The sequence below is a fragment of the Oryctolagus cuniculus genome, chromosome 8 (genome assembly GCF_964237555.1).
Source record: "Oryctolagus cuniculus chromosome 8, mOryCun1.1, whole genome shotgun sequence".
Taxonomy (NCBI): Eukaryota; Metazoa; Chordata; class Mammalia; order Lagomorpha; family Leporidae; genus Oryctolagus; species Oryctolagus cuniculus.
Genome location: NC_091439.1, coordinates 131793831 through 131805884, shown reverse-complemented (window position 1 = coordinate 131805884; position 12054 = coordinate 131793831). Strand labels below are relative to the sequence as shown.

Sequence of the window (12054 nt, the reverse complement as noted above, 5' to 3'; positions counted from 1 at the left end):
GCAAGGTCAGGAGCCAGGAACACCATCTGGGTGTCCTACGTAGGTGGCAGGAACCTATTACTTGGGCCATCTTCTGCTGCCTTGTCAAGCACATTAGCAGGGAGCAGGACTGGAAGCAGAGCAGCCGAGATAAACTGGCGTTCATATGGGACGCCAGCATCACAGGTGGCAGCTTAACCTGCTGTGCCACAGGGCCTGCCCCAAGATTGAAATTTTTGAAGGTGGGATCCTATTCTCATTTCCCTGCCTCTCTAAGAGTTGGTCAGACCAGTTATGCACTTTCCCTGGGTCCCCCAGACAGTAGCTGCTGAGGCTGGGGTCTAACCCTAGGCACAGGGAGTCTAGGCTTGAAGTCATCCCCTTTCTGTACTGAATGGTTGACTGGATGCAGGTGGATTGTTGGCAGTGGAGAGAAAAGCTAGTGGCAATGAGCAGGCCTGAATAGGGATAGTAGCTTTTCTGAAATCAGAAACTTGAGTTGGACCTGCTTTCTGACCACCAGAGTTGCTGAGCTTGGTTGCCTACTCTATTATCTTTGCTAAGAGTTCCCGAACTTATCTGTTACCAGTTACCGGAGACAGCCGAGTCCTTGACACCTGCTTCTGCCCTGTAGGCGATCAAGGCTGCCCTTGATGGACAAGAACATCTTTAGGACACAAGACAGTGAGATCCAAGGGTCCACCTGCCTCTCACTGGAGGGCATCTGCGCAGCCACTCCCCAGAAGAGCCCAGCACAAGCCCACACCTGCACTCAAGGCCAGATGGCGGAGGCATCAGCCCTGGCCACACTACAGGAAGTCATCAAGTGCCCCATCTGTCTCGATGACCTGAGACAGCCCATCACCACTGAATGTGGACACAACTTCTGTTCTTCCTGCATCAAGGAGACATGGACTTACGCAGAGAGGAGCTTCCCTTGCCCTGTCTGCCGTCACCAGTGCAAACAGAGACTCATCACGATCAACACCCAGCTGGGAAGGATGGTAAGCACTGTCAGGCTTCTCCAGCCCAAGAGTGAGGCAGAGCGTCAGGGAGAGTCGCCCAGGTGTGAGAAGCACAGCCAGATCCTGACCCTGTTCTGCGAGGAGGACCTGGAGGTGTTGTGTCACCAGTGCGCTCAGCTCCCTGACCACGAGGGCCACCACATGAGGCCCATCACGGAGGCTGCCGCTGATCACAGGGGCAGGATCCAGAGCTACACTCAGCCGCTGAGGAGGCAAGTGGCAGACCTGCAGAAACAGCTAGCCATCCAGGAAAGAGAGTTACTAGGACTGAGCGAGAAGGTAAAAAGCAGCAGACAGCAGGTATCCTCTGAGTATGAGTCCGTGAGCCTGCTTTTGAGAAACACAGAAGAGGTAGTCCTCTCAAGGCTAGATGAGGACGAGGACGACCTTCAACATCAGCACAATGCAAGCATGACAGACATTTCAGATCACATTTCCGCACTCAATCGTCTGCTCACGGAGCTGGCAGAGAAAATCGTGATGCCAGAAGTGGAACTGCTGGCGGCCATCAAGGGCACCCTCAACATGTATGGAAACCTGAAGCCCCCGGAGCCCTGTTCATTCCGTGTAAGGGTACCAGAGGCTATTATTCCTCTATCGTATCCAGCTATGCAGAAATTTAGGGAAGATATTACTCTGGATCCTGAAACAGCACACCCCAAGGTGTATCTCTTTGAGGACAAAAGACATGCGATATTCATGAAGAGAAAGCAAAGTGTTCCTCCAAATCCAAAGAGATTTGAGATTTATCCAGCAGTCCTGGGTTCTGAGGCCTTCAATTCTGGCCGGCATTACTGGGAGGTACAAGTGGGCAGCAAAACCAGATGGGCTGTGGGAGTCTGTACAGAATCCCTTCCCAGGAGCGTGAAGCAGTCCCAGGCAGAACAGAATGGGTGCTGGACAATTCAGCTGCACCACGGTAACTATGTGGCTTGCGGCACTGAGCCAGTCACTCTTCTGCTAAAGGAAAAGCCCAGAGGGATTGGCGTCTATCTAGACTGCGACTTGGGTGAGATTTCTTTCTACAATTTAAGCGACAGGTCTTACATCCATTCTTTCATGTACAATTTCCCTGAAGTACTGAAGCCTTATTTCTATGTGGGACGTGATTCAAAACCTCTTGGGGTCTGTCAAGTAACAATGACGGATAAATGCTAACACTGCTTCACTTTCTTTTTTTTTTTATCATTTATGCATAGTAAGTAGAAATTTATACAAATGTCAATGAATCTAGCATTTAACAACTTTAAAATTCTGGCAAGATTTCCTCATTTCATTTCATTAGCAACAGATGTGGAAACTAACAGAGCTGTTTGAACTACAAAGTGTTCCTGGATTCCTACAAACATAAAATTTCACAGCTGTAATAAACTTTTTACACAAGCTCATGGTGTCTATACCTATGCATTTATGTGTTTCATTTGCTCCTAACAAAGTCCAGGTAGCAGTGAAGACATTAAAGTGAGAGGCATCCCCTGTTTCTGCAGGGTGGGGAGTGAGACGGGGACAGATTCAGGTTGTTTTCAACGAATTTTTGTTTTAGGACTTAGTTGCTTGAAAGGCAGAGTTACTGTGTGTGTGTGTGTGTGTAAGAGAGAGATTTGCATCTGCTGCTGCTGCTTCATTCCCCAAATGGCCACAACAGCCAGGGTCAGGCCAGGCTGGAGTAAGGAGCCAGGATCTCTATCCGGTTCTCCCATATGGGTAGCAGGGGCCCAGCTATTTGAATCATCCTCGGCTTTCCCAGGTGCATTCAGCAGGTAGCTGGATGGGAAGCAGAGCAGCCTGGGCTCAACCAGCTCTCACATGGGATGCCACCATCACAGGCAGCAGCGTTACCTGCTGTGCCACAACACTGGCCCCAAGGATGTTCTTGTAGGGAACATCCTTGGAAGACAGATAGTGCCTCCCTCCAGAGCCAAGGGCAGGTTTGTTTACTCCAGGGTAATAAAGATAATGTCTCACCTCCGAGAGGTGTCAGGCCAACTCACTGTCTATTATAAAGCATTATTATAAAGTTGCTATTATTATTATTATATAAAGTTATTATTATTATAAAGTTGTTATTTACCAGAACCGTATCCTTATCTATCATGCCAAATAATTATGAAGATTAAATGAGATGATTTATACTTAAAACAAAACATAGTCTACCCTTTGTATCTAACATTGGATTCCACCAAGGATTTAAGTCTTAATTTATCTATAATATCTTTTAAAGATTTATTTATTTGAAAGGCAGAGTCACAGGGAGGGAGAGAGAGAGAGAGAAAGAGGTCTTCCATCCATTGGTTCACTCCCCAGGTGGCTGCAATGGCCAGAGCTGCACTGATCTGAAGCCAGGAGCCAGGGGCTTCCTCTGGGTCTACTACACGGGTGCAGGGGCCCAAGGACTTAGGCCATCTTCTACTGCTTTCCTAGGCCATAGCAGAGAGCTGGATTGGAAGAGGAGCAGCTGGGACTCGAATCAGCGCCCATATAGGATGCCAGTGCTGCAGGCTGGGGCTTTAACACACTGTGCCATAGCACTGGCCCTGAAAATTTAAAATATTAAACAGGTATTTTTAAAAAATGAGAGAGAGCAAGTTCTTCCATACTCTGGTTCACTCCTCAATTAGCCACAAAGGCCAGAGCTACACCAATCTGAAGCCAGGAGCCAGGAGCTTCTTTCAGGTCCCCCACGCAGGTGTAGAGGCCAAAGGACTTGGGCCATCTTCTGCCATTTTCTCCAGCATTGTGGCACAACCTCAGAGCACTAGTTTCTGTCTCAGCTGCTGCTAATGTGCCTGGGCAAGCAATGGAGGATGGCCCAAGTTCTTCGATTCCTGCCACATGGGAGACCCAGACAGTTTCTGGCCCTTGGCTTTGGTCTGGCCATTGCGGTCATTTGGAGAGTGAACCAGCAGATGGAAAACTCTCCTACCTTGTCATTAGGCCTTTAAATATTTTAAAGGAGTTATGTTGTTGCTGACATGTACTATACAGTTAGGCCTGCAATGGTTGCAACTGCACTAAACATGTTGACTTTGTTTTCTTGTTATTACCTATACAATAAAATGCAACAACTATTTACATACGGTTTACATTATATTAGATATTATAAGTAATCTAAAGATGAGTTAAAGTGTATAGGAGGATGCTGGTAGGTTCAATCCAAATATATTCCATTTTAAACAATGAGCTTGAGTGCATCTTGATTTTGGTATGCACGAGGTGGTTATAAAAACACATGCATATGTATACAAATACACTCACACCTGGGATATAACTAATGTAGGAAAAGATCAGTCTTCGGATCAGTCATAAATCAGTTTCTTTGACTTGACACTTGTGAGGTATAATCAGATTTTCTCTTTGTGATTTACTGTAGGTAGCACACTGTTCTATTTTACTTCCACTGTTGGGAGAATTCTGTCCCGACATCTGCGTTTACCTGGCTGCCATGTTTCTCTCTAGTTCTTTTTTTTTTTTTTTTAAGATTTATTTATTTATTTGAAAGTCAAAAGTTACACAGAGAAGGAGAGGGAGAGAGGGGTCTTCCATCTGCTGGTTCACTCCCCAGTTGGCTGAAACGGCCAGAGCTGAGCCGATCTGAAGCCAGGAGCAAGGACCTTCCTCTGGGTCTCCCACGCAAGTGCAGGGGCCTGAGGACTATGGGCCATTTTCCACTATGTTCCCAGGCCATAGCAGAAAGCCAGATCGGAAGTGGAGCAGCCAGGTCTTGAACCGGCGTCCATATGTGATGCCAGCACTGCAAGGCGGCAGCTTAACCCACTACGCCACAGTGCCAGCCTCTCTAGTTCTTGCGGAAGTTGAGTGTGGTTTAGATATTATCTTTCTTTGTTTTTAAAAGAAGCCTACAAACAACAGTGGATCAAAATGTAGGTATAAATTAAAGAATAAAATGAGTTGTTTTTTTTTTTTTTTTTGACAGGCAGAGTGGACAGTGAGAGAGACAGAGAGAAAGGTCTTCCTTTGCCGTTGGTTCACCCTCCAATGGCCGCCGCGGCCGGCGCGCTGCGGCCGGTGCACCGCGCTGATCCGATGGCAGGAGCCAGGAGCCAGGTGCTTTTCCTGGTCTCCCATGGGGTGCAGGGCCCAAGCACCTGGGCCATCCTCCACTGCACTCCCTGGCCACAGCAGAGAGCTGGCCTGGAAGAAGGGCAACCGGGACAGAATCCGGCGCCCCAACCGGGACTAGAACCCAGTGTGCCGGCACCGCTAGGCGGAGGATTAGCCTAGTGAGCCGCGGCGCCGGCCAAAATGAGTTCTTATATAGCACCCAGATTAAGAAATAAAAACAGAGGCCGACACTGTGGTGCAGTGGGTTAAGCCACAGCTTGCCATGTGGCATGCCATACCCAAAGCACTGGTTCAAGTCCTGGCCACTCCACTTCCAATCCAGATTCCTGCTAATAATATGTACCCTAGCAGGCAGCAGATGATAGATTAAGTACCTCCCCTACATGGAGGAGACTTAGATGGAGTTCCTAACTCCTGGCTTCAGCCTGGGCCAGATCTGACTGTTGTAGCTATTTGGGGAATGAACCAAGGAATGAAAGATCTTTCTCTGTCTCTTTATCACTCTGCCTTTCAAATATATCTGAAAAATAAGTAAAACAGCCTCTGTGGCCACCTCCAATTGACATCACTCTCCCTCATCATTGAGGAATTTGCTATCTTGTTTTAAAAATAAATTTTTATTTGTGATACAGAGAGAAAAATTTCCCGTCTGCTGGTTCATCCTCCAATGCCTGGGGCTGGGCTAGGCCAAAGCCAGGAGCTGGAACTCATTCTGGTTCTTCCACATGAGTGACAGGGACCAACTACTTGAGCCATCACTTGCTACCTCCCAGGATGTGCATGAAAAGGAAACTGGAATCGGCAGTAGAGCTGGGACTTGAACCTGGGCCCTCTAAGCTGGGATGTGGGTATCCCAAGTGGCATCTTAACCACTAACACCAAATGCTGACCCCATTTACTATCTTGATGTTCATAATTCCCTTGAGAGTACTTAAAGTTGAAATGAAAGGATGCCAAACAGTAACACCAGAGAGTAAGAAATTTGTTGGCAATGAAAACAAGGCTACTTCCAAAAACTCACAGGAAATGGAATTAAAAGGTAAATTTTTGGGGTTGTTGTTGTATGGCAGGTTAAGCTGCCACTTGCAGTGTTGGCATCCCGTAACAGTGCTGGTTCCAGTCCTGGGTACTCCACTTCTGATCCAGCTTCTGCTAATGCACTTGGGAGGCAGCAGATGATGACCCAACTTCTTGGGTCTCTTGTCACCTACCAGATAGAGTTCCTGGCTCCTAGCTCCAGCCTGGCCCAGCCCTAGATGCTGTGAGCATTTGGGGAGGGAACAACTGGATGGAAGACAGATCTCTCTCTGGCTCGCATTCTCACTCTCTTGCTCTCATTCTGCCCCCCCCCCCTTTTTTTTTTTGACAGGCAGAGTTAGACAGAGAGAGAGACAGAGAGAAAGATCTTCCTTCCACCCCCAAGTGGCTGCTACGGCCGGCGCTGCGCCGGTCTGAAGCCAGGAGCCAGGGGCTTCCTCCTGGTCTCCCGTGTGGGTGCAGGGCCCAAGGACCTGGGCCATCCTCCACTGCCTTCCTGGGCCACAGCAGAGAGCTGGACTGGAAGAGGAGCAACTGGGACAGAGCCAGTGCCCCAACCGGAACTAGAACCCAGAGTGCCGGCGCTGCAGGTGGAGGATTAGCCTAGTGAGCCACGGCGCCAGCCATCATTCTGCCTTTCAAGTATATGAAAAAAATAAGCATTTTAAAAATACTGTTTTTCCAATCTTATCAAGATATGCAGACATGAGTCTGTATAATTTTTTAAGACTCATCTATTTATTTGAAAGACAGAGTCATACACAGTGAGAGTGAGTGAGAGAGAGACAGACAGACAGAGACAGAGAGATCGTTCATCTACTTCACTGCTGCTTCACTCAAAAGGCTGCATCAGGCAGGGCTGGGCCAGGCCACAATCAAGAGTGATGAACTCCATCTGCATCTCCCATTTGGGTGGCAAAAGCCCATATACTTGAGCCAGCCTCTGTTGCTTCCCCAGGTGCATCAGCAGGGAGCTGGATTACAACTGAAGCAGCCAGGACTCGAACTGGTGTTCACATGGGAGGCGAGCGTCACGGGCAGCAGCTTCAGTCGCTGTGCCACGACGCGTGCACCTATGTAACACATCCTGTCGCTCCCCCTCTTCGTGGAGGAACGACACTAAGCCCTGCCTAGGCTTCATATCCAAGTCACGGCACCATTATGTCGCTCCCCCTCTTCGTGGAGGAACGACACAGGACCATGCGCTGTTCTTTTGTCTGCTCGGCCCTCCCCGGGTTTGCTGCTGGTTCTTCCCGGGTTGGCTACCGACCCTTCCACCTCCGTGGAAGGGCGGTTCCCCCTGCCACATTCCCCACTTCCGCAGGGGAGCGGCACACCGCCGGCCGGCTCTCTCGGGGGCTGCACAGGTGTTCCTTCAGATAGATGTTCCCCTTAGATGTTCCTGGTGCATGTTGTCTCTCTCCTCCTTTATAGTCCTCTTCCGCCAATCCCAACTCTGCTACCCACACGCCGAGTACACTGCTCTCCTCCAATCAGGAGCAGGATCAGCTCCTGCAGCTCAGTCAATCAAATTGACGAGAGGCAGCTGTGTAGAAGCTGTTTTCCTCCTCTCCCAGCGCCATATTGTGGGAGAGCAGATGCATAGAATAAGTCTTAATTCCAGTAACTTAGTCTAGTCCGAGTTGCTCCCAGTTGCTCCCCACACATCCCAGCACTGCAGTCCAGCTGTGTTTACAGACATGGGCCTTAAGTTCTGAGATAAACCTTTGCTTCTATGTTTTACGTAAAATCATTAAGTAGTTCAAAAAACCTTAAAAACAAATTCCAAAAACAAAATGGAGTTAAGGGAAGAAGATAGACTAGGTTGGTCAGTTTGTAATATGCTCTGCAGAAGATGTCAAACTCAGAATTTACTCCAGCATATGTAACCTGGTTGGGGTAAATGCTGTAATCTTCCTGCCTAACAAGGACTCGGGACATGGGAAAACTCACTGCTTCGGGCTCAGGAAGAACACAAAAAGCTAGTGGGCTACTACGGTCTTCAATAACAGGTTTCAGGAGCCCAAAACCAAGATATCCCAAAAGTTGATTTGCGTTTCTCATCTCTTTGATTTTCAATCTGCAAGTTACACTGACCATCGAACATATAATCAGACAAAAGTGAATCAGGCAGCTTGGAAATCTCTTCTAACTCTTAAAATTCTGTTTCCCACAGAATACATAAATTACGTTCCAGAATAAAAATTCATATGTAAAAAGGAACTGTATAAGCACAAAACAAAAATGCAAAAAATACACAAAATAAAAATACACAAAACAATGCTTAGGCTGACAACAGCTTTCTAGGTAGGTGTTATAGACAATACTATTAATAATAATAAAACTAAAATAAGTTTTTTAAAAAGAAAGCAGCCTCTTACATTATAGACAAAATATTAACATCTCTAATAAATAACTTTCACTAAAAGAAAACAGACAGCAAGCCAATGGAGCTCAATAGGGAAAATAGAGTAGAAAAAATACAACAGACAAAAACAAGTTGTTAATACAAGACAGTAAAATGAAAAAATAAAAAGTTCAGATTAATCAATAATAAAAGAAAAGGTAAGGGCTAAGTGGATTAAGCCACCATTTGGGATGCCCACATCACATACTGGAATGTCGGTTCAAGCCCTGGCTACTCCATTTCCATTCCAGCTCCCTGTTAATGCCTGGAAAGCGCTGGAAAGATGGCCTAACTGCTCGGACCCCTGAAACCTACGTAGGTGACCCAAATGGAGTCCAGCTTCCTGGCTTCAGACTGACCCAGCACCAGCTATTGTGGCCATTTGTGAGAGAACCAACAGATGAAAGATTTTTTTTTCTCTTTCTCCATCTCTGTTGCCCTGCCTTTCAAATAAATAAATATTTACAAAAGCAAATATAATTTGAAAACACAAGATCACTATTTGTTGCTTAGAAGATTTGAGACAATGCAGTGCTAGGAAATGGGTTGTACAAGGAAAATGGATACTCCCACATTTTAAGAGACTGTGCCATAAATATTTAGCGTCTTTTGGGAAGAAATCCTGCTTTATCAATTTAAATAGAGTTTTGTTTTTAATTTAATATTTTTCATCTAGAAATCTGTTCTATAGAAATCCTTGCAGAACTAGCAAGCAATCTTCCTAAAGTCTCAGCTTTCATTTCAAATGTTTTTAAAAAATGTTAACTTATTTTATTTGCAAGCCAGAGAGATATAGAAAGAGAGACAGACAGACAGACATCTCCCATCTTCTGACCACTATCCAAATGCCTGCAGCAGCCAAGGCTGAACCAGGTCAAAGTCACGAGCTAGGAACTCCACCAGATTTCCCATATGGATCACAGGGACGCAAGTACTGGAGTTGCCTCCCAATGGAGTTTTTTTTAAAAAAGATTTATTTATTTACTTGAAAGGCAGAGTAAAGGGGGGGGGGTCTTCCATTCACTGGTTCACTGCACCGATGGCCACAACTGCTAGAACTGGGCCCATAGGAAGGCAGGAGCTTCTTCTGGGTCTCCCACGAAGGTGCAGGGGCCCAGGGACTTGGGTCATATTCTACTGCTTTCCATAGCAGAGAGCTGGATCAGAAGTGGAGCCAGGTGTCCACATGGGAGGCCGGCACTGCAGGCGGCAGTTTTACTCACTATGCCAAAGCACTGGCCCAAGTGGAATCTATGCTAAATGTTCGCCCCTAGTTTCAAAACAACCTAAGTATTGAGACTAGTGTAATAAATTGGACATTTGGGGCTGGTGTTGTGCCATACAGTTAAGCCTCTTCCTGCAAGTCAGCATCCCATATGGGTGCTGGTTCAAGTCCCTGCTGCTCTACTTCTCATCCAGCTCCCTGTTAATATTTTTCATCTAGAAATTTGTTCTATAGAAATCCTAGCAGAACTAGCAAGCAATCTTCCTAAAGTCTCATTGGGGAAAGCAGTGGGAGATGGCCCAAGTGCTTAGACCCCTGTACTCACGTGGGAGACCCAGATGAAGATCCAGGATTACAAAAAAACTATGAATGGATTTCAACCATTTTGGGTCCAAAACAAAGTTCACTTTTTAAATTCCATGGTCCAGGGCCGGCGCTGCGGCTCACTAGGCTAATCCTCCGCCTAGCGGCGCCGGCACACCGGGTTCTAGTCCCGGTTGGGGCGCCAGATTCTGTCCCGGTTGCCCCTCTTCCAGGCCAGCTCCCTGCTGTGGCCAGGGAGTGCAGTGGAGGATGGCCCAGGTGCTTGGGCCCTGCACCCCATGGGAGACCAGGAGAAGTACCTGGCTCCTGGCTCCTGGCTCCTGCCATCGGATCAGCGCGGTGCGCCGGCTGCAGCGCGGCGGCCATTGGAGGGTGAACCAACGGCAAAGGGAAGACCTTTCTCTCTGTCTCTCTCTCTCACTGTCCACTCTGCCTGTCAAAAAATAAATAAATAAATAAATAAATTCCATGGTCCAGAAACTTTTTGCAGTATCCTTGCACATCTTTAAACATTTGTTCAGGTTATACATGGTTTTATACGATGCATATTGTGGAATTAGAAGGGCAAAATAAAAACATCAATTTTTGAAATTGCTTGGATTTCTTAAATTTTTTTAAAGATGTATTTATTTATTTGAAACAGAGTTACAGAGAGACAGAGAGAGACACAGAGAGAGAGAGAGGTCTTCCATCTACTGATTCACTCCCCAGATGGCCACAACAGCTGGACCTGTGCCAATCTGAAGCCAGGTCTCCCACGTGGGTCCAAGGATTTGAGCCATCTTCCACTGTTTTCCCGGGCCATTAGCAGAAAGCTGGACTGGAAGTGGAGCAGCTGGGACTTCAACTGGTGCCTATATGGGATGCCAGTACTGCAGACGGCAGCTTTGCCCACTATGCCACAGCGCTGGCCCCAGCTTTATTAATTTAAGAAAAAGAAAAAGGGGGGCCGGTGCGGTGGCGCAGTGGGTTAACGCCCTGGCTTGAAGCGCTGGCATCCCATATGAGCGCTAGTTCAAGACCCAGCTGCTCCACTTCCTGTCCAGCTCTCTGCTATGGCTCGGGAAAGCAGTGGAAGATGGCCCAAGTCCTTTGGCCCCTGCACCCACGTGGGAGACCTGGAAGAGGCTCCTGGCTTCGGATTGGCACTGCTCTGGCCATTGCAGCCATCTGGGGAGTGAACCATCAGATGGAAGACCTCTCTTCTCTCTCTCTCTCTGCCTCTCCTCTCTCTGTGTAACTCTGACTTTTAAATAAAACAAATAAATCTTAAAAAAAGAAAAAAAGGTTTCTGGGGCCAGTGTTGTGGCACAGTGGGTTAAGCTGCCACTTGCCATGTCAGCATCCTGTATTAGAGTGCTGATTCCAGTCCCGGCTGTCCCTCTTCTGATCCAGCTCTCTGCTTAATGAGCTTGGGGAAGCAGAGGGAGATGGCCCAAGTACTGTGGCCCCTGCCACCCACATGGGAGACCCAGACGAGGTCTTAGCCTCCTGGATTCAGCCTGGCCAGTCCCAGCAAATGGGGCTATTTAGGCATGAACCAGTGGATGAAAGATCTCTGGCTCTGGCTCTCCTTTCAAATAAATAAATCTAAATTTTTCAATAAGTTAGATGTTATTTACATGATATAGTATGATGCCACTGAGAAAGAGGTAGAATACTAAATGGATTGTTTAGAAAAAAGTTTACAATACATATTTCAAAAAAATATGCTGAGTGCAATATGCTATCCTATTTAATCCTGGAATAGAAAAACATTAGAGAACAACTGGGAAACCAAAATAAAATCTGTACTTCCTAATATCAAACAAATGGTGATTGCAATGGGTTAATACCCATACTATCATTATATAAGATGCTAACATTAGGGGAAATCTAATAGAAGAATATAAGAACTCTACTATTTTACACCTTTCCTTTTCCTTACTTTTTAAAAAAAAAAATTGTTATTTTATTTGAAAGAAGGAGAGACA

At 46.7% G+C, this 12054-nt stretch overlaps 1 protein-coding gene across 1 annotated transcript; it reads left to right on the top strand.

Annotated features, from left to right (window-relative positions):
- The first annotated feature begins 846 nt into the window (after nt 1-846).
- LOC138843417 (tripartite motif-containing protein 75-like) lies at nt 847-2453 on the top strand. Its single transcript, XM_070047273.1, has one exon. It carries the CDS (start codon nt 981-983, stop codon nt 2160-2162), a length of 1182 nt encoding a protein of 393 aa, XP_069903374.1. The 5' UTR covers nt 847-980; the 3' UTR covers nt 2163-2453.
- Nucleotides 2454-12054: the final 9601 nt, after the last annotated feature.

Bases quoted from the DNA above. Each gene is read 5' to 3' on its own strand.
- LOC138843417 (XM_070047273.1), top strand. From the start codon at position 981: ATGGTAAGCACTGTCAGGCTTCTCCAGCCCAAGAGTGAGGCAGAGCGT.